The sequence below is a fragment of the Microtus pennsylvanicus genome, chromosome 12 (assembly GCF_037038515.1).
Source record: "Microtus pennsylvanicus isolate mMicPen1 chromosome 12, mMicPen1.hap1, whole genome shotgun sequence".
Taxonomy (NCBI): Eukaryota; Metazoa; Chordata; class Mammalia; order Rodentia; family Cricetidae; genus Microtus; species Microtus pennsylvanicus.
The window spans coordinates 29,707,290-29,733,198 of record NC_134590.1 but is presented as its reverse complement, the minus strand read 5'-3'; the positions used below and the strand labels follow the sequence as shown (position 1 = coordinate 29,733,198).

At 43.2% G+C, this 25,909-nt stretch overlaps 2 protein-coding genes across 4 annotated transcripts in view; both read right to left on the bottom strand.

Annotated features, from left to right (window-relative positions):
* The window catches only part of Nfxl1 (nuclear transcription factor, X-box binding like 1), a 40,814-nt gene extending 32,395 nt beyond the window's left edge, over window positions 1-8,419 (bottom strand). The window contains exons 1-4 of one of the 3 annotated variants that reach the window (XM_075943127.1): window positions 8,316-8,419; window positions 7,685-7,930; window positions 4,780-4,950; window positions 219-328 (exon numbers count right to left, since the gene is read on the bottom strand). In XM_075943127.1, the coding sequence (XP_075799242.1) occupies window positions 219-328; window positions 4,780-4,950; window positions 7,685-7,928 (525 nt within the window). In that variant the 5' untranslated portion in view covers window positions 7,929-7,930; window positions 8,316-8,419. Of the gene's footprint in view, window positions 1-218; window positions 329-4,779; window positions 4,951-7,684; window positions 7,931-8,044 lie in introns of all 3 variants that reach the window. The other 2 variants (XM_075943125.1, XM_075943126.1) reach the window with 2 other exon arrangements.
* A 5,497-nt stretch (window positions 8,420-13,916) lies between these two features.
* Cnga1 (cyclic nucleotide gated channel subunit alpha 1) overlaps window positions 13,917-25,909 on the bottom strand; it is a 31,399-nt gene continuing 19,406 nt past the window's right edge. Inside the window, exons 4-9 of the mRNA XM_075943291.1 lie at window positions 24,693-24,755; window positions 21,111-21,152; window positions 20,911-21,021; window positions 20,283-20,390; window positions 18,629-18,735; window positions 13,917-15,331 (exon numbers count right to left, since the gene is read on the bottom strand). Coding sequence (XP_075799406.1) covers window positions 13,917-15,331; window positions 18,629-18,735; window positions 20,283-20,390; window positions 20,911-21,021; window positions 21,111-21,152; window positions 24,693-24,755 — 1,846 coding nt within the window. The remainder of the gene's footprint in view (window positions 15,332-18,628; window positions 18,736-20,282; window positions 20,391-20,910; window positions 21,022-21,110; window positions 21,153-24,692; window positions 24,756-25,909) is intronic.

Genomic DNA, 25,909 nt, shown 5'->3' with positions numbered 1-25,909 from the left:
TTAAGATGCTAAAAAATACTTTACTAAAACAACACATGCATTAGATTGAAATGCTTGTGATATCAATATTGCTAAATATTACCTAGAGATAATTCCTTAGATTTTGAGATTTACAAAATGAAGATGAATTCATATATAAAATTGTCAAATAAATTTTTAAGCAAACATAAGTGAAAGTACAATAAAGAACTAAGTATATAAATGTGAGTGATACTTACTGCTTGGTTTCTCTTCACTGAAGCGATACAAATGAGGCATGTCATAGCCCCTGCCTGGAAAGCTTCGTTCACATACTGTTTGGTTCGCTCTAATTCATGTATATCGCCATCTTAAAATTGAAAAATTGAAAACATCACAGTAAACAACACCTGAAAACAATACATCTTCACTAACAATCACGTCACGTGACAAATGCCAAACAATTTTAACTGCAGAAAACGGGAAAACTCAAAGCTTAGCAAAGGAAAACAACTACTCAATGACCTGACAAGGGTTTCCATGTCCATGAACTAACAGCCTGCAGCTCACACACTGACTTGCTTTCTGCTTCAAATCCCACCAATATGGCAAGTGATGAAGTATCAAATGAAAAGCTAACCCCTGAAGGAAGGGGTTAGCATGTAACACACTCCTAATAAAATCTTGTGAATGAGAAGATGCTGAGATTCCTATAGCACAACAACTACGTTTCATTATTATGTTCACTATTTCTGCTTTAGAGAGCAGTAGAAACATTTTTAGGGAAAAGAAATCACCAGACCATGTATTTCCTTTAAACAAGTATTGTATTTCTCTCCAAGCACTAAGACTGTCACCAAAGGATAAACTATTATCACCTCATTGTTATACATGAGAAATCTGAGACACAGAAGTCAGTGACCTCAGTTTGACTAAGAGAGTCCTCAATCCCTATCCTCTGCTTTAATGGAAAAAAAAAAATTCCAAGAAAAAAAAAACAGTTAATGAAAAAATGACAGAGCAGCGCTCTAAAATACAAATGACACCAAACGGGAGGTAATCCAGGTCATGTTAGCTAAGAAAATGAACTTACATACCTTTAATATAACAAAATGATTCAAAAAGACTGACTGAATTTCCAAAAAAAGTAGGTCAATAATACGTGCTTAAACAAGGAAAGAATACACTATGGCAATAATCTAGTTCAAACCAAAATTTGCTGCCAAAAAGAACTAAATAAATAAAAATATTAATTAGCTCTTCATTTTCTGAACTCATCTAACACAACACAGAAGTTAACGAAAGTGTGCCCCCTACCATGCCATAAACATAAGCGTCATTGAAGGTGTTAAAGAACAGCATTCTTAAGGTACAAAATTACTAAAGACAAGAATTTCATTTTAAATTGGCATTAAGTTTCCAAAATATCCTCAAACAGAATAGTCACTATATTTTGCTTTCAAAAAATGTAACGTTTTAAATTTCATCAGTTTATTCATATAATTTAAAGAATAGTATGAGGGTACAATCTTACAAATTAAGGTCTAAGTTTATCTCTATGAAATTCAGGTAACATTACTTTGAAAGTTGTATTTTCATTTGGTTATAGCAATAAAGTGCACTGCCTGGCATGTCACAGTGGACATAGCATGACAGCGGATGTCACATATTCTGAAATGCCCACAGTGGCAAGAAAGGAAACATGAGTTTGAGGAGGTCAAGGCTGGAATGAGCAGAAAGTAGCAGTTAAAAGCAGTCAGAACTGTGGGAAGATACCTAATGCTTCTCAGTTTTCTCTTCTGTCAAATCCTAACAGTAGCCAGCCACGAAGGCCTGCAATAGGCAAAGCCAGTGTGCAGGGAGAAAAGGCTGTATTTTAAGTCAGGCAGTGTGGAGACTAAGGAGGAGGTAAACAGCAAGTTATAGAACAGACAGAACTACAAAATGAGGGCCTGTTTCAAAAATAAATAAACGTTTAAAATTTACCAAGTAAAATATAGGAGGCTTTAATGACAAAAATACTGTGGTGTATTTGCCATGTATATTCCACCTCTGTTCGTGCAGTTCTGAGTTAGAAAACTCAAGTGCTGCTAGGGTAATAAAACAAGAAAAGTTATCTTTTCCAACATGAGTTATCCATGGATGAAGATGACATACTCTTTAGAATAAAGCTATGCAAAGGCTAAGAACAGAAAAATTGGAGGGGTCTTGTTAGTGTTCAACTCACTAGTGTGGGATGGAGACCATCTCATTGCTCTGGCATTTAGTCAATTAAAACATTTACCTGGTCCAGTTCCCTCAATTAATTACATGTACACTGCAGAACATCCAGGAATGAGAATCATAATGTGTTTTTATAATTGTGGCTGCCTTTTAATCCACAGTTTAAACCACAAAAGCTGCAGCCTGAGAGAATCCTGTTCCCTCAGTCACCAACTTGACTCTTTCAAAGCTAAGATAGGAATTTAACTAAATCCCTGTCCCTCTAAAGAACTCAAGACTCAAAGGTTGAGGGGGAATTTTGCTCCTCAGAGAGGCTGAAGAACAAGTAGCTCCCCTCCTCTCCTCCTCCTGTCTCTCCAGAAGCCCTTGTGCTTTTCCTGGCCCCTGCTCCACCTGGCTCCTCCCTACCACTTTCTGTCAGCTAACTGCTGATGCAACCTACTGACCACAGGTGAATTTTATTTAATCAAACACATCTTTGCATCATTAAACAAATGTTCCAGAGCATAAACAAAAGTAACACACTTTAAACTAATATTCTAGTTGGGCAGTGGTTATGCACACCTTTAATCCCAGTGCTCGGGAGGTAGCAGTAGGAGGATCTCTGTGAGTTTGAAGCTAGCCTGGTCTAGAAAGTGAGCTGCAGGACAGCCAGAGCTGTTACACAGAGAAACCCTGTCTCGAAAACAAAAACAGAAATTACTTGAGATAAAACTATGCTAAAAACTCATAAAGCATGAAAATTATAGTTATTTTTTACTATCTACACTAAGATAGCTGTATTCTATTACTATATGCCACATGTAAAGGTAAAACCTGCCTCTTACCTAGAATGGTTGAAGTGAGGTAGGTCCTCTTTACCATAAACTATGTAGGAAGTCATCCAGAAGCAAGAACTTCTCTAGCCTTAAAACTGCTTCCATCAGCTGTTATTTTGCTAGGCTTAACATTTTAGCTGGACTTCCTTCACTCCTCAGGCGAGGTCCATTTCATAGGAGAATGCATACCAACATTTGCAGTTAATTTCATTGGTGCATGCAGGGAACTCACAAAGCACCCAAAGGAGGATGGATGGATGAGGGCGTGACACACACAATATACGTGTCAGTCTGAAGACTTCCTAACTCCTATCTTTATTCCAGTTAATATACAATTTCTGCTCTGCTGGACCCTGTTGAACTAGCAATCCTGTTCTTAGTAGAGCACTGTGTAATAACTAAGGGACAAAGCAGTAACAATCAGAAGACAGCTCGTGTGGAATTATGACAGAAGGCCTATACCTAAAGACAGGATTTTTTTTAATGAAAAAAATCTTTTAGAAAAACGAGAGAAAGAAAATAAAAACCTCTAATGGTATGGTAGAAAACCTCTAATACTCAAGCTTACAAAATGTGTACTCATTCCTCACAACAGAGACCCTGAGCCAAGGTGAGCACGTCAAATACTAGTCAGACAAAAGCAACGCTCAATTCCAAATCTTAGCAACTTGGCTTGCAAGCCGTTCTTTTAACCACTCTACTGACTGCACTCACCCCCGCCCCGTGCAACAGACAGGTTCAAGAGCAGCCATCTTGTCTACTTCAGAATCATGCTGCTTTTACACAGAAAATACAAGGAGTCCCAAAGAAGTTCAAAAGCTGAGCAAATCAGATAGAAGCCAACCTTGACAGTTATTAATTGTGTCATTTGGGGAGAATCTTCTCTCCTATGAAGAGTCATTTCCTAGAGAAAAAATTTCTTAGCTCTAACAAGACTTTAAAGTGAAAAAAGGAACTAAAATGAGAATGTAAGATTACATAGAGGCCGGGCGGTGGTGGCGCACGCCTTCAATCCCAGCACTCGGGAGGCAGAGGCAGGCGGATCTCTGGGAGTTCGAGGCCAGCCTGGTCCACAAAGGGAGTTCCAGGACAGGCCCCAAAGCTACAGAGAAACCCTGTCTCGAAAAACCAAAAAAAAAAACTACATAGATAATAGATAGCATAAAATATAAAATACTGAGAGATGTTTCCAAGGACTTAAGTATAAAATTTGGAAAGTTTACGAGTAAAGCTATTGATCTTGAAATATCTATTTTAATAACTTGATAATAGTAAATATATATGCCAGGATCACTATGGTACTCTCTCATATTAAATAAAAAGAGGGAGGGGGATGCTTCAAGTATAACCCAAACATACAACAGATAATGAATATGCATGTCAGACCTTTAAAGATTTAACTTAAAAATAAAATAGCATGAAAATCAAATATAAGATATAAAACTACAGTAATAAAGCCAAGAAACAAAATGGACTTTAAGGCAATTTTAACATGATTAAGAAGAAAATGAAGACTACACTCAAAGGGGTCACCCCACAGTCCTGCAGCCTAAGAGAATCATAGTAACTCCCCCGCCTGTTTCTCTAGGAGTTATAAAGAGCACTTGCCATATATCTACTTTATACAAAGATTAGTATTAACAACACATAATAACAAAATGTACTCAACTTCAGAAGATATCCACATTGAAAAACTATTCTATAGTAATTTAAGTTATATCTAAACAATATCAGAAATATACTACTTATAGCAAAAAGATCAAAATTGGTAAGCTAATACCTGTGTGAGTAGTGTATGAGATGAATGTATTAGCGACGATTTTCCCCTGCTTTCCTTCCAAGTCTTCATCCCCTTCCTCTTCGGAGGAGCTGCAGTGCTCCTCCACAAGCTTCCTGGCCGCAGCTTGATTGGCCTTCTTGATCTCCTCAAATTTCCTCTGAGACGTCAGCTCTGCTTGCAAAGAGAAAGGTTTCATTTCTACCAATCAATTGGTGTCTTCCCAAAGCAAGGCATGATAGAGGTGACACCTTTAGTGTTCAGGCCAGTGAGCACCAGTTTATTTGACTATTATATCAGTTTAGAACAGCCTATCTCCTTACAATCTGAGAAAAAAAATCTAATCTCTTACTACAGGACCAAAGAAAACCACATGACAAACACTAACTTTAAAGAATCCTACCAAAGTAATCAAGAGCCAGAGCTACAGAGACAAACTATTAAGAAGTTCTAAAAGTATAAAGTAGTACTGCAGAACAGCTCATTAGTCTCAATATAAAAATACCAACAAAAAATTTAAACGGAAATGAGATATTAAAATATACTACGTAAGTCAGGCGTGGTGGCAAGCACCTTTAATCCCAGCACTCAAGAGGCAGAGTCAGGTGAGTTTGAGACCAGGCTGGTCTGCACAGAGAGTTTTAGGACAGCCAAAGCTACATAATATAGAGACTCTGTCCCATTAAAAAAGAAAAAAAAAAAACACATCAATTTTAAAAAAAAGTTGTAGAAGCCAGGTGTGGCAACACACATCACATCTTTTATCCTCGCACTTAAGAGACCAAAGTAGGTAGATCCCTGAGTTCAAGGCCAGCCACTGCTAGTTACATAGTAAAATACTGTCTCAAAAATAAGAAAATAATAAAAATCACTAAAATACATTATACATCATGATTTTTAAGAAATTGGGAAACATACTTAGTGGAGGCATGCAAGAGTAACAGGAGGTAGTGCTTCTTCAAACCACAGTCTCAGAACCCAGTCCAGCCCACAGTGCCTTTGCACAGATAATATCCATGATCTATCTACTGTATTTATTAACTGCTTTCCTAGAAAGCTCCAAAAATCTTCCAGCCTTCAAGGTGAACAACATTTCTGGTGGTCACACACAACGTTAACAGGAAAAACATGCTTCTAACAATTTCACTCCAAAAAAAGTTAAATAGGACTGAATTGTTCTTCTACTGTCCAGAAAGGAGGTCTTAAACAACACTGGAGCCAGAGCTTCTCATTTCTAGTCTTCTCTAGAGCACTCTCCGTACTCCTTACTGTTACTTCATTACAACAATACAGAACGAGCCAGATAACTTCCCAACACGTGTCTGCAATGAGACTTCCAACTTCCTGAGATTGAGGGTCCTGGGAATTGTGCTTTCGCTAATAAGTTCTATGCTCTGTAGCAGGCAATAGTGCTTTCAGAGAAGACTCACAAGCTGAATGGGTGCTCATATTAAGAGGGTTTTAAATTTACTTTTCTAAGTCACTAACTAAAAACTTCCTATAATAGGCTGGCGAGCCACCATCAGAGTAAATCTTCTCCTTAGGTGGTCTATTTGTACTTAATAGTATACCTTTAGTTTCCCTCAGGAAATGTTTCCCTTTTCTTACTGTAGCTCACTTGATTGGTGATTATTAACCAAACCAGACTGTTTGGAGTAAAAAATGGAAGAAAATGAATACGCGCTTAAATCAGGAATCTTTGAGAACTAGGCTGTAAGACATAAGTCACAAAATAAGGAGGATGCCATTAATGGGGGGGGATATAAAAGAAACACTTAAGACTCTGGTAAGTATATGTTGTCATAAATTAGGTAACACCATCTAGAGGGAAGTCACAGACAAGGTGACCAAGCAGTCTTCTCACACATCATTCCTTCCAGTCAAATGTCAGCTGTTCCCCTAGAGAATGCTCGCTTTCCTGCTACCCACAAATTCCAAGCGAGCTTATAAACCTGCTCACGGATCTCCAAGCTATACACTTCACCTTGGTCAACTGGCCAACTGCAAGGAAAATCAACACTAACTTTCAAGTTACACTAAGAGAAACCCCACAGAGAGGCTCGACTTTGCTCCTAAAGGGAAAGGAGAAACGAAGCGATTATGATTTCAGAAATAAAGAAAAAAAAAGTTAAAAGTCTTCTGAAAACTACATTCCAAACACAAGATGATTTCAGGAATCATTCCATTTTTTTCCATGCACAGTTACATGTAATTGCTCTCAACACTCCACTAAATCAAGATCTTGGACCGAGGCTATTAACAAATCCATGGCAGCAACACTAGATACACCCGAGGAAAGACCTGAAATTTATGAACAGGAATCAGTCGGAAACACTGCCAACAACCAAGGCGCTTGTCAAAGAGGTCAGGTGGCCTGGTAAACATGGCTATCAACGCCTGCTCTTCAAAGCAGTGTTAGTGTAGGCTGGAGGTCCCAATTCCGCCTGGGATCCGGGGACCTTAGCGCAGCTCGCTTTACCATACACAAACATGCGAAGGCACAAGATCTTGCTTTACATCAACAAAAGTTACACATTTTAGATTTTCAGAGAAAACAAACACTGGCGATCAATTTACCGGTAAACAAGCAGTGCGTTGACCATACAGACCAGATGAACTGGACACCATTTAAAACTTAAGGTCTAGAGGATTCAGGTAGGTAAAAAAACTAGTGATTGGAAGAGCCTGGCCGGAGAAAAAAACAAAGGCGATACCAATTAAAAGGAAGATGAAAGAGATGTGATGGAAATCTGCCTGTTCTGAGAAGGTCCCGATACTAAACTCCCTGAGCAGTTTGTTTTGTTTTGTTTTTTTTAAATGACTGAGACTACTAGGGCACTGGGAGCCACGGCTAAATTGGTAAGCGCCTGGGGAGCTTGGTAGGGCTAGGGACCCGAGCCGTCCTCACCGCTGGTCCCCAGGAACTGCATGGCTTCGCCTCCCGCTGATCGCTGCCTACGACCTGCAGAGGGCAGGGTCGCTGCTCCGCCGGGACTGGGACCCGAGGGCACCGCGCTCCCGGACCCTTTGACTCGCCCTCCTCCAGCGCCGCAGAGAGGGTCTCCATTTCCCGAGGAGGGGGCTGCGGCGGCCCGCCCTCGGGCTCGGCCTCGGCCTCGGCCACCGGCCACCTGGCGCCAGGAAGCCTCCATCCCTGCAGAGGAGAGATAAAGGGGAAAGAGCGTGAGCGGGGGTCCGAGGCTCCTGGTGGCGGCCGAGGAACCGCCAGGTAGAGCCTGGGTGCCGACGGACCCCGCGTCAAGGAGACCTGGTCTGGGGAGGTCGCGGCCCTGTGTCTCCCGAGGGCGAGTCCCCGCCGAACCCGGGCTGCAGCGACGGGTGAGGAAGGAGAGGGCTGGGGGCAGAAATGAACCGCGGAGTCACGAGGACCCCCCAGTCGGGACAGGAAGCGCCGGATCACCGGAACTCCTCCTCAGGTTCAGGAGAACTGCGGCGGGCAGAGAAGCGAGGACTGACCGTGCGGCCGCAGCCGGGAACCAACTGCTGTGTGGACCGAGCCGAAAGCTACGTCTCCTTACCGACGGCGCTCCCCGCCAACGACTACAACTCCCAGAAGCCACCGCCCGCGGACCGCAGACTCCGTGGCAGTGTGGCCGCTTCCATGTCCGGAAGCGGCTAAGGCATTCTTGGTGCGCGTGCGCCCACGGGATTCTTCCCAGCCTTGGGGAACTATATTTCCCAGAGTGCTCTGGGGCTCGTGAAAGACGAACACCTTCGTTGGTGAGCGCGCCAGGAGCAGGCTCCAAACCATCCATTCGCAAACGCCCTCCGGAAATCCGCGGGTATCAGGATTCATTCAGAGAGCACTCAGCTGACCTGAAGCCGTCTTCGCCGCGTCTTGCTGCTTGCAGGTGGCGGGAACATTCTCTGGAATGTTCTTACAAAGAAAATACTGTGGTCGCTGTGGGAGACTGGGTCAGGAAAGCTACTGGAGCCTTGTAGGAAAATGGCTTGAGTTGAGAAAGCTCCCTTCTGAGTTCCCAAAGAAATCCAACCCCTATTATTACCTCTTTTTATAGCTTCCCAAGCTTTCCCCTGGAGACGTCTTATTTTACCTTCACGACAGCTCCCTCGAGTATGTTTCCTTCAGGAAAATAACTGAGAGCCAAGAGCTAATCTTTAGGCTGCACTGAGTATACAATAACACAGGTATAGATTACAGAAATGCGTTTAGTGGTCTGTCTAGGACCGAGCAGAATTTTTGCTTGTATTTGGAATTATACAATCATTAAATTACCGTCCAAATTAATTTCCCAGCATTTGTCATAAACATCTAATACTCAGATGCCGTTTAATGTGTCCAGTAGTGTACAAAATATTTACACATATATGTTGCGTTTGCATACATGTATTTATACATTGTAGGGCCCACAGGTCTACCCCTCCTCCCGAGGTTCATCTTAAGGAGTTACATTTTGGAAGTTGCTTGATTGCACTTCCTGCTTATTATTATTATTATTTACCTTCTCGAATCTTCAATGGTGTTGAAGACTAGATAGTTGTAATTACTTGACCAAGACTTAAACTAGTTAGAATAAGATAATTATTGACTATATTTGTTATTATTGTATATAATTTTGTATTAGGCTTATAACTCTTATTTAAACAAAAGGGGAGGTAGGTGCTGTAGGAAGTCTTACAGCTAATGGTAACCCACCCACTTAGCTGATGCAGAGCATGCAACCAGCCACTTTTCTGGCCTCTGTTCTGGTTGCAGATTTCGGTTTCTGATGTCCGTTCCAGCAGAGGATTCTGATTTGTAAGTTTACCCCTAAATAAATAACCATCTATTTCTCAATTCTGAGCTAGTGTGGGATTTATTTTAAGTGTGGTTCCACAGACTTCTTGTTGCAATTTCGGGCTAAACATCCTTTTTGTTTCTGGGCTCTCTCTGCCCCCTTGGCTGTTAGCTACAGGGCCATTATTTACTCCATCTTGGGCCTGGTAATTTCCTACCTGCCTGGGGGGGATTTCCATTGTGCAGCTGTTAGGTGTATAGGATTTTCCTAAACTTGAATAAACAGCATTATCTCCTCACAAATGACTTTGTCTCTTGTGTGTTTTTTAAAAGAGGAGGAGGAGGAGCTAGAGTGCTTGCTCAGTGGATAAAGTGCTTGCCATGAAAAAAATGTGAACCTGACGTTGATCTCTAGTTCCGAATTTTAAAAAGTTAGGCTCAGGAGGGCATGTGCACAATCTCAGCGCTGGAGAGGAGAGACAAGTGGATCATCAGAGCTTGCTGGTCAGCTAACCTAATAAAAATAAGTGCAATAGCAGACATGTATTGTGGTACATGTCTTTGCTCACTTTGCATACATTATGCTCTTTGGGCATTGTGAAATTACAACTGGATTGAACAAAAAATATGCCTCTACCTCCTGAGTACTGCACCACTACCTGGCATAAATACAAACTTTTAAGCCCTGCCAGAAGACCAGACATTTTTGACACACTAAGAAAATAGCCTTCTGGGAGTGTGGTGATTGGAATGAAAATGGCCCCATAGGATCATAGGGGCACTGTTAGGAAGCGTGACCTTGTTGGAGGAAGTGCATCACTGGTAGTGGACTTCTAGGTTTCAGAAGCTCAAGCCAGGCCCAGTGTCTCTCTCTCTCTTCCTACTGCCTGCCAATCTGAAGGTAGAACTCTCAGCTCCTTCTCCAACACTACGTCTGCATCTGTAGTGTGATTCCCGCCATGGTGACAATGGACTAAACCTCTGAACTGTAAGCCAGCCCCCAGTTAAATGTTTTCCTTTGTAAGAGTTGCCATGATAGTGGTGTCTCTTCACTGCAATAAAACCCTAAGACAGGGAGTTTCAATTACTTCATAATGATAGATAACTCTCTGCAAGAAAACAGCACTTGGATTAATATAGTAGCAAATCTCTGCAGGGGAGCAGCTTCAGGCTGTAAACATCTCCTAGGAGGAAGCTGTTGTCTCATTTTCAGTCTAGACTCTCAGCATCCACCAGGGGAAGGCCTTGTCCTGAGTCTGCTCCATGGAAGATTTTGCCTTGTCCTGAGTCTGCCCCATGGAAGGTTTTGCCTTTCCCATGAGTCTGCTCCATGGAAGGTTTTGCCTTTCCCATGAGTCTGCCCCATGGAAGGTTTTGCCATTCCCATGATTCTGGGCTGATGTTGCCCTTGACATGGCCGTGCTTTATGTCAACAGCACACATTTACTCGGGATTTCATGTGCTCCTTATACACTCACTCAGGACTTCCTCCACACCCCACAGTCATGCTGTTTCATCACAGCAATAGAAAGTACCTAATAAGCCATTTTAGTTACTTTCTATTGCTGTGATAAAACATCTTGACCGTTCACAGATTGAAGGTGGGGTAGGGTTATTTCACCTTACAACTTGTTAAGTCCATCACTGATGGAAGCCAGGGCAAGAACTCTGGGCAGGAACCTGGAGGCAGAAAGTGGGGCAGAAGCCATAAAGGAGTGCTGTTTACTGACGGGCTCCTCCTGGCTTGCTCCATCTGCTTGCCTAGACACCCCAGTACCACCAGCCCAGGAGTGACACCACTCACAGTGATCTGAGCCCTCCCACATCAGTTATCGATCAAGAAAATGCCCCAAAGCTTGTTCACAGGCCAACCTGATAGGGGCGTTTTCTCAGCTGAAGTTCCCTCTTCCCAATGATTCTACTCTAGCTGTGTCGAGTTGATATGAAACTACCCAGTATAATAGGAATGAATTAGGCGCTGGATAATTTCTGAATGGGAAAACCTGCAACTTCAGGCTTTGGGATTTCTTAATGCAACGAAACTGTCTCTTCCTGGGAGTATCACATAAAAGAGCTGGGACATGGAAAGCACTCACCAGTATCTAGCCTCTTCAGTGATCTGCCATCTTCAAGTCACAGAATTTACCTGCAGACTTCCACCTTAGCTCCCTCTCTCTCGTCCCAAACTCGTCCATCTTGGTGCCATGTCTGTCCTTGTCCTAACACGTTAAAGATGCTCACCCTGGACAACCAGTTGATGTCTAGATAGGACTGGTTTCTGCATAGCTAAGAGGTGAGGTCTTTCTTTAGCCTCCAATGTACTCAGGTTCTTGGCACAGGTATTCCCAAAGCCATGTATCCTGTCTTTTTTTTTAAACATATATTTTATTAACTTTTCTTGATTTTTGTGGCTTTCACCTCACATATCCCGATCCCACCTATTTCCCACTCCCCCAGCATCCCCCCTTGCAACCCCCCGAAGTAAAACAAATTTCAAAAGAAAAGCAAAAAACAAAACAAAACAAAGCGAAAGAAAGAAGAAAGGAAAAAAGAAAAAAAAAAGAATCTCTTTGTGGCAGCTGTGGTCACAGACTTTCCAGGGAAACCCAGGGATTCCCACACACATTTTACCCTTAGGTCCTTTCATCTTCATTTGCAGAGCTCATGGCCATGGGTCATCTGTCTGATTTGAGGCTTCCATCCTCAGTCACATTTTCTATAAGGAGTTCTCAATAGGACTCCCCATGGACTTTGCTTGTTGTGAATATCTTACAGTTTTGGGTCTGTAGGTTTGTCCCTTTCTCATGCTCTGACAGTTCATAGATGAGGTGCGGTTGGGGTGAGCCAACTCACAGCCCTGGACCTGGGTGTCAGCTGGTCAGCCTACCAGCTTTCCCGTATTTCCACCCCTCTGCCACCTCTCTCTCTCTCTCTCTCTCTCTCTCTCTCTCTCTCTCTCTCTCTCTCTCTCTCTCTCTCATCACCTGCGCCAATCATCCGATACAGCCTGTTCTGCTATCAGTCCCTCGGTCCAGCTCACTAACACTCACACCACCAGGGCTGACTCTACTGCTTTGCTCAGGCCAAGTGCAGAGCAAAGGGTCAGCTCTCCTGTTCTCACCCTCATGATTGGCTCACCTGCATGCCCCTCACTGCCTGCAGCACGTGGGAAAACAAGCCCTGCATCCCGCCAGGGCAGTTCAGCACTAGAGCTGAACCTGTTGGTAGTGACCCAAGCACGCCAACCCTGAAGGCCAGAGAGTAGAAGACCTGACCCCGTCCCCTTCATCTGCCATGTGGTTGCCTGGGTGAGGGAAAGACACCCTCTCCCCTACCCCTTGCTACGGGTGGCAGGTGAGAGAGCTGGGCCTGGGATCAGGAGGATAAGAGAACTAGCTCCTCAGCTGCAGCACATAGGAGAGGGGACCCTGGAACCCGCCAGGGCACCACCTGAGAGCTACCCTGCCTTTTAACTCCCAGATGAAGCTGGAGCCCAGTCTTGAACCTCTGCATTGGCATCTTTTCATTGGTCTAACCCGAACCATCAACAGCCCTCTCCCTAGAGGAGTAAGAAAGGAATTGCATAATTCCTTACCTCAGGCTTTCGACCAAACACCCATCAGCAGTCCAAGGTAAGCATCAGCATGAGTTTGGAGGAAGTGAAATAAAAACTCAGACTGGAAAGGAAGAAGTCTCTGATGTCAAGCCTTAATACTCCGAGAACTCCTTAAATGTAACATTAAAGAATTCCTACATCATCTTGTGATGTGAATAAACACTGGAATACTCATGTGCACATATATTTTCTCTTCATAAAATCTGATTTATTATGCTTCCATCAGTAAGAAGTCAATCACCCTTCCAGACTTATCTTACCACAAAGGCAAGTATCCTTCAAGTGGCCTGAAGTCTATAAGATGCTACTATTCCCTACTTAGTCACCGGTAAGTCATATTTACTCTGGTTTTGTAATCAGTTTCACTTTATTGCATCCTAATTCTTCATAAAACTGTATTTCAAACACAGTGTGCACAGTCACACTGAATAGACTCCTCCACAATGCAAGTGACTTGAAAGTGTGAAATACTGATTCGCTTTTACAAAGATTATTACAGAAAAGGGGTATCTGGGGGGGGGAGCATATCCTGATACACACATAGTAATCAGTCCATGTCCTTGCACCAGACCCATTATGAAAAATCCCGGGGTTAGATGAGTCTTTAATTGTAGTATTGCACAATGGATTTATGCCATCCAGCCACACACAATTTCCCCATAGAAACATTTCCCAGATGAATCTGCTTTCTTCCAATGGGCAGTCGTCTCTGGCCAAGTGCTCATGAAGATTATGGGATGCATGCTTCTGTTGATGTCCAGCTTTTCAGTCCCATGCAGACTCTGTGTGCTCACTTTCTCCTCCAGGCTCCTCGAGAGCTGAAAATTCCGTTTCGATAAGTGGTTTCAGAAATCTCTCGACCTTGGTTAACCTTTTCTTGAGTTTCTGCTGCATCGACTCGTATTCAGCCAAGATGCGGGCAAATCGGGTTTGCAGGAGGTCGACTGAGCCTTCCATTCGTGTGACCTTCTCTTCCAGGTCTTTGGGGTCACTGCCCAGATTTGCGATGTTTAAATCCAGTAGACCATCTTTCATTAAGATCTGCCTTCCTTTCTCTTCCAGCATAGTTTTGGCGTCTGGGTACTCCGTAAGCGCTTCCATGAGGTCATCTTTCGAGAGGCAGAACAGGTCTGAGTAGCCAATGCTTTTAATATTGGCTGTTCTTCGGTTGCCAGCCTTGCTGCCTTTGATATTGAGAATGCTGATCTCACCAAAGTAGCTGCCATCGCTCAACACGACAAACTGGGTGATTCCGTCATCGGCCACCACAGCAAGTTTGCCTTCTTTGATGATGTACATCTCTCGCCCGATGTCCCCTTTCTTGCATATGTAATCGCCAGGACTGTACACCTGGGGCTGTAGCTTCAGCACCAACTCCACCAGCAGACCAGCTTCACAGTCTGCAAAGATGCGGACCTTTTTTAACGTGTCTAAGTGGACGTTGATGGCGATCTCTGCCCTTAGTTTGTCAGGTAGGTATTTCAAGACTTCTTTCTCATCAACTGTTTTTTTGTTGGTCCAGAGGTAGTCAAACCATTTAATAACCCTCTTTTCCATATCTTTGCTCACATTTCGGAAATTCATGTATTGCTTGATAGCATCAACTCTTGCTTGAAATTCCGCCCTGGCTGCATTCATATTGGAAATCATGGAACCTATGTTACCGACGATGGTGGCAAAAATTAAAACTCCAATTAAGAAGTCAACTACCACAAAGACATACTCAGAGTCCAGCACAGGAGGCGGAGTTTCGCCGATGGTTGTCAAAGTCAGTGTAGACCAATAAAGGCTGTAGACATATTTTCGAGCCAAGCGGCCAAATTCAGGATCATTCACGTCGGGGTAGACCCATGTGTCATTCCCAAATCCAATAGCCTTCGAGATGGAGTAGTACACACACGCGTTCCAGTGGATAATAATGACAATGTACATGACTAGGTTAGAAATCCTAAAGATGTTTGGATAGTTGGTCCTTGTCTCTGTGCGCTGGAAGAACTCAAACATTCGAGAGATCCTCAACAGCCGGTTTAACCTAATTTCTGGATAGTTCCACCCCATCTTGAAATACAGCAGATCAGTGGGTACCATTGACAGAACGTCAAGTTTAAACTGCAAGTTCGCTTTATACTTCTCTATGAGTTTCACTTTGTCTTTGACCAGCAATCCTTGTTCCAGATAACCTACAGTAGAAGAGAGAAAAGACAGGCTGTTTCTGCTTGCTATGCAAGCCACTGTGATTTTTTTCTATAGTAACTCTTTTTTTAAAAATAATTTATCTAACTTTATGTTTGTTGGTAGAAGGTGTCAGGTCCCCTGAAACTGGAGTCCTAGACAGTTGTGAGCTGCCATGTGGGTGCTAGGAATTGAACCCACGTCCTCTGGAAGAGCAGCCACTGCTCTTAACCACTGAACCATCTCTCCAGTCCCTCTACAGCAACTCTTAATCAGCTGTGTTTAGGGCAAAATAAGAATACTTTTCAATAAATATATCTTTAGTTGTAGAATGACCCCTATGGCCAAACCTATATGTCATTATAGAAGAGTCTGTTGTAGAAATAGAAAAATGACACTTTTTAGTGTCATATATAGACAGATAGGTAAGTAGGTAGGTAGATAGAATGATGGATTGGTCGTTTGATATATGATTTTAGCTACACAGGTAAAATCATTTCTCTAATGAATCACATTCATATTCTGCAGCATTATTATAAATTGCATATTTGGTTCCTGTCCCCAGTTTCTGACACACCACTGTTAAAAACCTTATGAGTTCCCGAGAAACCAAAATACTAGTGGTATCTTTTGTTTTGATATTTGACCATGGCCTCAGCTCCGGATGCAGAGCTCCAGCACTTTGACTTTCTTGGTGGTAAAAGTATCTTTGTTCTGTGAGGCAACTCCTGGCAGGCTCCTAGATGGGGCTGGTCACCAGAAACAGACATTTACAGACTCGACATTCTTAACCTCCACCCCCACTTTCTCCAGGAGGAGAGGTGCTGGAAAGGAACTTAATTCTGCTACTTATTGAGTTTATACGATAAAAGCCTTCCATAAAGATCATTGGCTTTGTTGTGGCCAGATTACGACCCCCAGAGAGACCACCAGAGAGGCCCAGACTGTAGTAAGCAAGGTGTAATCAGCATAATACAAACATGTTTGGAACTCATCTTCATCCCTGTTACAATGAGGGAGAGAGAGGAGTTGTATCTCCTCTGTGGGGTAAGCTTTTAAAGGCATAACTACAAAGAGAATCTTTGAAGATGCTTTGGCACAGGTACAAGGACTTTCGCTCCCTCCCATTCTGTTAAGTCAGCTTTTGTCCTTGTTCTTAGAGCAAGGCCACTGTTCTTGAGTTAGGCCATCTTTATCAGTCTGTCCCAGGAGGCTGGCTGGGCTGAGCAAAGTAAAGTGACCTTGTGCTCAATATCTCCCTGGTGGGAGAGGGGAAGGCCACTATCTTCCTGGGAAAACATTCTGCTAGAATATTTCTTCTTGCCCCTTTGAGAATAAGGGGTGAGGGTCCCATAGCTTTGGTGATCAGAGAGCATTCAAGTGAGAACAAATGGAGGGTGTTAGAAGGGTACCCCAATTCTGTGAGGACAACAGCTCCTGCTCTCAAGCCCTTCCACACGTGTCCTCCGTGCCTCTGCATCTGCCTGTTCACCTTTTTTATTACATCCTTTATTAATAAAATAAACTAGAAAATGTGTTTTTGTTTTTTGTTTTGGTGAGCTATGCTAGCCAATACTGAAGCTGAGGAGGGATCATGGGAAGCCTAATGTATAGTTATTTGACCAGAAATGCAGGTCGAGTCATGTGCTATCCCGGCCAGCGGGATGCGAACAGTAGTCCCTGATAAACCTATGGGAGAGGAATGGAACAGCAGGAGACAGGAGGAGTGCTGGCAAGACAGTATTTCTGATCAAACCCGCCGTTTAGTATATCCTCAGAAGCTGTTATATAGCAAATGGGCAAAGGGGAAAGGAAGGGGTGTCAGGTCTGCAGGAATTCAGGCCTGGAGACATCCCTAGCCAATAAGTAAATACTGAGGGTCTGTGATTGTTGACTAACAAAGGAAAATGCAAATTGTTTGCAAAAAGCCTGGTGCCTGCAGGTCTCACTAGGCTAATGCCCTACATCCGGAACTTGCCTGCAAGTTAAGATGGATGTAAACAAAATACAGATCTCAAAATACAGGTGTTTGCTTCCGGCAGTGTGCCTGACACCTGAAGTAAGGAAGAGCCTGATCAGGCCCAGTCCCTAACCTGCAGGGTCTCACTAACTCTAGTTAGCTTCAGAACCGATGACATTGTAGCACACGTTGCAGATACTCCTTGGCAGAATCCTAGGCCTGCTCTCAGAACTGAGGGCACCTGCCCCGTTGTCACACTGTTTCACGTGAACACGCTTTTCACCTTCAGCGTGAAACATCGATCTCTTCAGACTACATTTGCCCTCCTCACTCTGGTCCTGCAGGCTGTCCTTCATCACCTAGGATCTTCTCTTCTGGGCAGTTCCTGTGGGCCTCGTGTGCGTGCCTGCTGAAGCCTTGTGTCAGTAAGGGAGTTTGTTTCTCCTACAGTGGCTGCTACAGTGACAGCCAAGCTCCGGCAGCTGAGCCCTGCGCTGACCTCTAAAGAGCAAGCTCTCAGGGACCCTTAGAGGCTTCTATGCTGTGTGTAGCATTTACAGCGTGTGTGTGGGGGGTGTGTGTGTCAGGGAAGGGAGCAGTGTGAAAACAGTACACTTTACACCTGCTTACTAAACACACTGTAAGTAGAGAGGCAGGGGATGGTAAACCCTACTTAACGATACACCAGTGTGAACCACAAAGTTTATATTCCTGTAAAGTCTCTATTAAGAGGCTTCTGGAAAGCAGTGGCCCTTTTCTTTGTGCCCTTTGAAAGTATCTCCATATGTGGCAGAAATTGCCCTTTACCCACAGAGACTGACTAAATATTTCTGTTCTTTATTCTTCTGCCTGGCATAAACCCAATAACTAAGACAATGAAGGAAAAAAACCACTAATCCACACTCAAAAGGTTACTTAGGGGACTGGAGAGATGGCTCAGGGGGGTAAGAGTACTGGCTGCTCTTCCAGAGGACTTGAGTTCAATCCCCAAGCACCCACATGGTAGCTCACAACAACCTGTAACTCCAGCCCTAGGGGATCTGACACCCTCTTCTGGCCTTCTCTGGTATTGCATGCACATGGTGCACAGACAAATATGCAGGCAAAACACCCATATACGAAAAAAAAAAAACAAAAATAAAGGTTAGAAAAGATTAAGGAGTCCTAGCAACATCTTCCTGGATCCATTGGAGTGGCCTAAGCCAGCGAGGGGGAACACGTCACTCAGGTTTTCCACTGAGGTTGTGAGTTTACCTTGAAGAACAGTTGGGTGTGGAAATTTCATTATTATATAGTAGAGATAAAAGCAAGAAATTTCAGACGACCCAAAGTAGCTCACACGTACCTGTCCTTGTTCGTACGAACATGTCAACAACGTAGATTATGTCTGATACATAATCAAAAATGAGCCAGTATTCTAGGTAATCAGACTGGAGTTCATCAAAACATGCTCTATAAAAGAAAGACGTACATTAAAAAAAATGACATGGAGACGGATTGAAATAGAAAGCCGCTTTGTGTATATTGTTTGTGATGAGACATACAGCATGCTAAGGCCAAATGGGTTTTTAGAATGCATTTGGTCAATCACAGTTTTTCCAAATCATTCCTTTCATGGGAGTGATTCATTTCCTCATATTTCTGAATTCTAACATCTTTTCCATCAATACTCGTTGGACTTGTATAGATAGACATTAGGTAAGGATTAGCTGGGCATGGTGGCTCATGCCTTTAATCCCAGCACTTGGGAAGCAGAGCAGGAGGATCTCCAAATTCAAGACCAGCCTGGTCGGCAGAGAGAGTTCCAGGACAGCCAAGGCTACACAGAAAAACCCTGTCTCAAAAGCCAACAACAACAAAGAAGACATCATTTCAGCTGGCAATCCTTCCACTGATAAGTGCTCGCATGAGGTTCTGCGTTCAGTCCTCAGAACCCACATTAACAGCGCGACATCGACAACTAGACTGCCTTGTTGGCACACACTTGTCTTCCTAGCTGTGGAGCAGCAGAGAGGAGCATGGCCCCACGCTCCACTGCAGCCAGTCCAGTCATATCGGCAAGTTCCCGGTCAGTGAGAACCCCTATCTCAAAACATCCTGAGGACACACAAGGCTGACCTCTGACCTCCACACACATATGCACACATGTGCATGTGCACCCTCACACACATAGCCCGTATATATGCATAAAATAATAAATAGCTTGAAGCTCAAGTCAAATATCACGGGGTGAAACTCATTGATCACAAAGCTTGTGTTAAGTTGGGAGCTTAGGCCCCAGCCCCTTGAGTTTATCCTAGCCCCCTGACCCTGAGAGTTAGCACTCTGGACTCCAAATCCCAGCAAAGTGGGATCAGAACCGCTCCCCAGGGTATTTAAATGTGCTCCCAAAAGATGAACACAAGGTCCCTTTTCCTTCCTCCAGGTGGTCGCACTCGCACCCCTTGGGGCCACCCGAGAGTGTGGAACTCCCATTAAACCAGGATATTTCTCAATTTGGCATGTTTTGATTTGGCTTGATTGGGAATTTTGCATCAGCAGGGAGCTTGCGTTAGGAAATATTCCTAACAGCTTGTATTTCCTGTCTGCACCCAAAAAGTTTGAGGGAAAAATGTTCCTAATCTTGAACAACTGAGATGTTTCTAAAAGATATCAGATCTTTCATTGTTTTCCATTATTTATTATTATTATTATTATTATTATTATTATTATTATTGATAGACCGAGAATTACAGTTTCTCCTAGTGCCCAAATCCCATGACTGAACAATTAGAAGTTTAAAAGAACACGTCTACGCTCCTCCCCGTCCCATCCCAGGACTGTACGTCCACGCATGTTGAGAATCAAAGACACCCTGACCTCAGGTGAACACATTGAGAATGATTCAGCCACGTTTCCCAACATGTAGTGGAGAAGATTGTCCCAAGAACCCTAGGTCAAAGTATGTAGGCAGTAGACTTCTAAGCGTTCTGATATCCACAGAAAATACATATGGAAACCTTGCAATTATCATTGTCCAGTTGTACATCACAGGTAAAGTGATGCAAAGCAGCCAGTTGTAGTACGTGTTTCCTGAAGGATCAATAATCACCACTTCTTTCTTCTCCCTAGCCACAATTAGAAACAAAGGGGACAGTTATTAAGAAACAAGCATATTTGCATTTATCATATCAAATATGGTATGTCAATCAACCATGATTGTGCTGTTGCCGAAAGCATCGTGGCTTTGGGATACTTGTCAGGCAGTAGAGACTACTCCAAAGTGTTGATGAGATTATCAGGTTTTTATTTTGGTCTTTACAGACTCATGAGCTCCTAGGTACCTGATGATCATTAATCTGAATATCTAGAGGAAGTTCTTCCTCAGCGATGCTTGTGGGGGAGAATTACCCAACACAGCAAAAATCCTTAATTAGGAAATTCATACTAACTAACTTTAGGGAACCTAGATGAAAGCTTTTAATCTCTTTTGATAGCAGTCTATACAAAATGTTCTTATTTAAGGACATTTGCCTTTATTTGGGCCTCTTTGCTCCAAAGCTTTCTCTATGCTTTGGGAAATTTTACCTACGTCTAAAACCCATTGCCAGCTCATGTCTGTTTCCAATGTCAGTAAAAACTATTTACTCTTCCTTCTTGTCTTTGTCTTTCTCCTCCTTCTTTTTCTTCTCTTTTTCCTTCTCCTTCTTCTTTTTCTTCTCTGGGTCCTTCTTATTTTCATTCTTATTATCTGCCTTGCTGGAAAAGTTGAGTATGTATTGTTACCGTATGCAAATAACGCACAGACAGAAAAATATTTAGGGCCATTCATGCAAAGTCTGGCTTACCTCTTCTTCTCCTTCTTCTTTTTCTTTTTTTCTTTAGGGTCTCTAAAGAAAAAGAGCATCTGTCACATGATCACACCATTAAACCCCCGTTTCTTTCTACTTTCCTTTCCATTGAGCAAGGATTCTTAGCCATGCAGTCAAAGTCCCGCCACGGTACTTGGAAACTAAAACGGTGGCCCAAATAAATAAATAAATCTCCGAATGAGTATACTTCCAGAATTCTAATATGTGAAAGCAATGTTTTTTTTTTACTTTAAGTGTTTGATACCGTTCACATATATATATTCAAATTAAAACATTGAGACTCTCAAAAAAAATGCCATAAATTCTTTTTCAAGGGAATAATCTTGTTGACAGCATTTTTTTTTCATGAGTGGTAAAAAGCTCTGTGGTCATTCAATCAGGTCATGAGGTTGGACATTAACCCAGAATATGGTCAAGCAGGAGACCTGAGACAGAACAGAAACCACAGGGAAGAAGTAAGTTGCTGAGAAGGTGGATAAGCACATCATGCCAACCCATGTCACGTACCGCTGTTTCATCCACACCCACCCCTCATGGCCTACCTGTAGGAAGGGTTTTTTAGGAGTGACTATTGGAGCATAGATCGTGGATGGGTTGGGTTGGCAACCCCAAGGAGGCTATGTTTATACTATGAAACTATCTACAAGTGGTTTGGAAACGCAGTGGTATAGTCGATCTCCCCAGTGACACAGCTTCAAGTACCATTCAGTCGCTTACTCTCTATGGAAAAGTATGGTTAACTTAAGGCTACCTGAAGATTCGCAAATGCCTTAACTGTTTGGTTAAGGACCTAGATGGGAAAAGGACTGAATGATCAGGCAGAACAGGTCTAGAGAAAAGGTAGACTAATAGATTTGTGGGCACAACGTTTGAAAATCCTTGTATCCCAGGTAAGAGAACAACCAAGTAGACTGAAGGATTCGGCTAGCTGGTTAATCCAGCCTCCATGTGGCATCTACATGCTGGCACAATGTAGTTAAAAGTACGGCATCCATGGAAACAAAAACTAAAGGCCATATTTGGGCACAACACATGGCCTCCTGCTCACTAGGCTGGTGTCGAACATCTTGCCTTTAGTTACAAGGCATTTGGATCATGTAGGTAGCACTGCTGTTATAATGTGACTCCCACGCTTAGTTCCTAAGGAGAGTAGTCACTTGATGGCAAATTAACTGTGTTGGGTCCTTGTCAACAGAGAAAAGACATCAAATATTTTGATACTAACTGATTTATATTGTGGTATATATTGCTTTTTGCTACAAACTTGACCAGTATCACTGTGTAGGCGTTTCTAAAGCATGACCCCCCCCCTATACAGACTGCTGTGTAGCATCATTTCAGGTCTACTTTACAGAAAAAGAAAAGTGGTGTTGGATACTGCCTTGGATAGGGTTACTATTGCTGTGATGAAACACCATGACCAAAAGCAAGAGAGGGAGGAAAGGGTCTATTTGACTTACGCTTCCACATCACTATTCATCATCAAAGGAAGTCAGGACAGGAACTCAAGCAGAGCAAGAACCTGGATGCAGGATCTGATGCAGAAGCTGTGGAGGGGTGCTGCTTACTGGCACGCTCATCATGGTTTGCTCAGTCTGCTTTCTTGTAAACCCAGCACCACCAGCCCAGTAATGACACCACCCACAAGGACTTGGCCCTCCCCCATCAAAGTAAGAAAATACCCTACAGGCCAATCTCTTTGTTTGTTTGTTTGTTTGTTTGTTTGTTTTTCAAGACAGGGTTTCTCTGTAGCTTTGGTGCCTGTCCCAGAACTAGCTCTTGTAGACCAGGCTGGCCTCGAACTCCCAGAGATCCGCCTGCCTCTGCCTCCTGAGTGCTGGGATTAAAGGAGTGCGCCACCACTGCCCGGCTCCTACAGGCCAATCTTATGGAGGCATTCTCTCAACTCAGGCTCCCTCCTCTCTACTGACCATAGCTTGTGTCAAGTTGACATAAAAGTAGCCAGCACAGATACTGAGTTTGGAATCTAATGGTCCTATCATATGCTACTCCACCCAGAAGTGTCTGATGTGGTACAGGTATGGAGTGAGCTTCAGAAGGCACCACCGAAATGTTGCCATGGAGTGCAGATTTCTTGAAGATGAGTTACTATAATCTAGGGTACTGTGTGTGTGAGAAAAGACTGGTCGGGCATTAGGTGGTGCTCTACGCCTATACATGAATAGAATGAATCGGTCTAGGAACTAAGGTACTTAATGAGGGAAAGTACACTTCCCAACCCTGCACATCTAGGTTTTGTGCCTCTAGAGGTCCTCATTTGATGAGAGAGCATCTACACTTCTGCCAAAGAGAACAGCTACAGTCCTATTAAATATTAATCTATGACTAGTCCCTGGCCACTTTCGACTCCTCGTTCCAAGAAACCAATTGGCAGAGAAGAATCACCAGACAGGAAAGTTTATGATGCTGACCATCAAAGGTAGGCAGTGTTGTTGCTATGCAATGAAAAGTCAGAAAAGTATCTGACGGGCACATGATCCATGATGGCATCTTTTGGATTTCCCCAGCCCATCTTTGATAGTGGATGGACAAGTCTAGTAGCCACATCCCAAGGAAGGCATGGTGATTAGCTATATGTCTGCATTTCCCTAGACTGGGAGAAATTCTGCACAATGATGAGAGGGCTCTAGAATGAATAAAAATAGATAAGGGGTTTCTGTGTAAACCTCAGAAACATCGAAAGTTGTCAGAGCTCTTTCTGCAGCCCATTGACCTTCTTCTTACAAGCTTGAACAGGACAAAAGAACATCCAGAAGCCTTGGAAAGGGCAGCCCTGAGTTTTCCTTTAAAAGAGTGCATCTGAGCAGGACACAGCTGGGTTGTGGGGCTACAATTACACAGAGGTTTCAGGTATGCATTCTCCATGCACCAACACTTGAGTGCTGACAACCCAGCTTCTCCTTGCCCTCAGAAAAAAGGCCTAGAATGAGGAAACCACTACCATTCTAAAATTTATCTCCCAGCTTCCTGGGGCTGCTCTCATTGGATGACTCCCTGTGACTGCAAAGGCCCAGTTCTGTCACCTGAGGATGACACAGAGCTGAAAGCACATACGGATGCCAAAACTCCCCTAAGAGCAAACCTCTTCTCTGAAATCAGCATCTCCCTCTGCCCAGTTAATTCTGTCACCCTCACTCCCTTCCAGATGTCATGCTAAAGGGCACATCCCATAAATATCTACACACAGACCTCTGTCTCAGAGGCTGTCTCCTGAAGAATGTGGCCCAAGGTACACGGGTTCAGTGTTTTGTGACCTTTGGCATCCATTCTGTCCTAAGGAAGGGCAATTGCATATATAACATGAACCTTTTAACAAACATATTCAAGTAAATGAATGAAATATAGACATGTTAATTTTAATAGGGAACAGATACATTTAACAGATACAAACAACATGTATCTGGAAAAAGCAACAGAAAAATAACAGAATGTCTTCTCTGTTAAATTAGTTCAAGCACTAAGTATTAGCTATATCTCAAATGCAGATACTGCTGGTTATTTTTACTTGTTTTCATTTTCTTCCGTAGATGTACTTACTGCTCTTTGTTGCTGCTGTTGTTAACATTGAAAAGAGCCATAGTGCCTGGCAAGTACTGCTCCCTGGAAGAGGAAAAACACAGAGAGAGCACAATGACCACTCTGCTCATGGTCAGCAAACTGCCTTAAAAAACAAACCACTACAGTGTCCTGCTCACTTTATAACATTGCCCAGGCCACTGTTTAAGATGGACAGAACTTCTGTGACACACAGCTTGCCAGAAGCCAGTGCATTGACCCCAAGTGGTTAGCGACTGACTGTTGGTTAAGCGCATACCAAAAATTAGCGTCATCTCTGGCCTGGAGTGAGCCCAGATAGATGGCACCGACTTCCACCAAAAGACCCCAGATAGTCAGAGAAGACAGAAAGAGGAGGAATAAATACTTCAAAGAAATAAGTAGAAAGCTAGAGTTAGACACAGGAAGAAATAAAAAGAGGGAAAATGATAACAAAGAATAAAATACATTGTATAGGATCAGAAACCCCGATCCCTGCTATACCACACTCCTTCAACCTTCAATGGCTTCAGGGTCTATACTTGAATGTGACTGCTTTACTTCCCGTATGGTCATTATACTTTTCTAATCTCACATTTTGTTTCCTGGGAGCAGGCTCTGCCAGATCTAGCAGTTTAGAGAATGATAGCCCACCCTCTTGTATGCAGCTCCAGGACTCTGAAGAAGGAATTCAGAAGAAGTAGGAAATTAAGGAAATGTGGGGACCCAGACACACCCAAGACTTTCTAAGAGGCCCTGATGATAAGACAAAGGCAAATTTAGTTCTCTGTCATTGTCCAGGAACAGATTTGGCAAGGCCAAGCCAGTCTGAGACTGGAGCCAGGGCCTCGAAGGAGTCAAGATTGTAGATTCTTAAGACCCAGCTCTTCCCCAGAGCTGTGATTATCTGTCCTGAGGCATCTGTATCTGAGATGTTTTCTCTTTGCTAACATCAACGGATTTAGCTCTCTGCTGCCCTTGGCCATTTTCTTCCCGTGAATAGTATATATAAAGCCATACTTCTTAAAGCGGCTCAGCGTAACTCATCAGTTTATGCAATGCCGCCTGGTCCCAGTTACTGCTTTGTCTTCTCTTTTTCTCATCTTTGTCTCCCTCCCCAGTTCTCCTACTCAATATCTCACTGTTTGGGACCCTTATTCCTGCAGGCTCAGGTCAAGGGAGGAACTGGGGCAAGTTTCTGAGGAACAGGCATTAGTTTC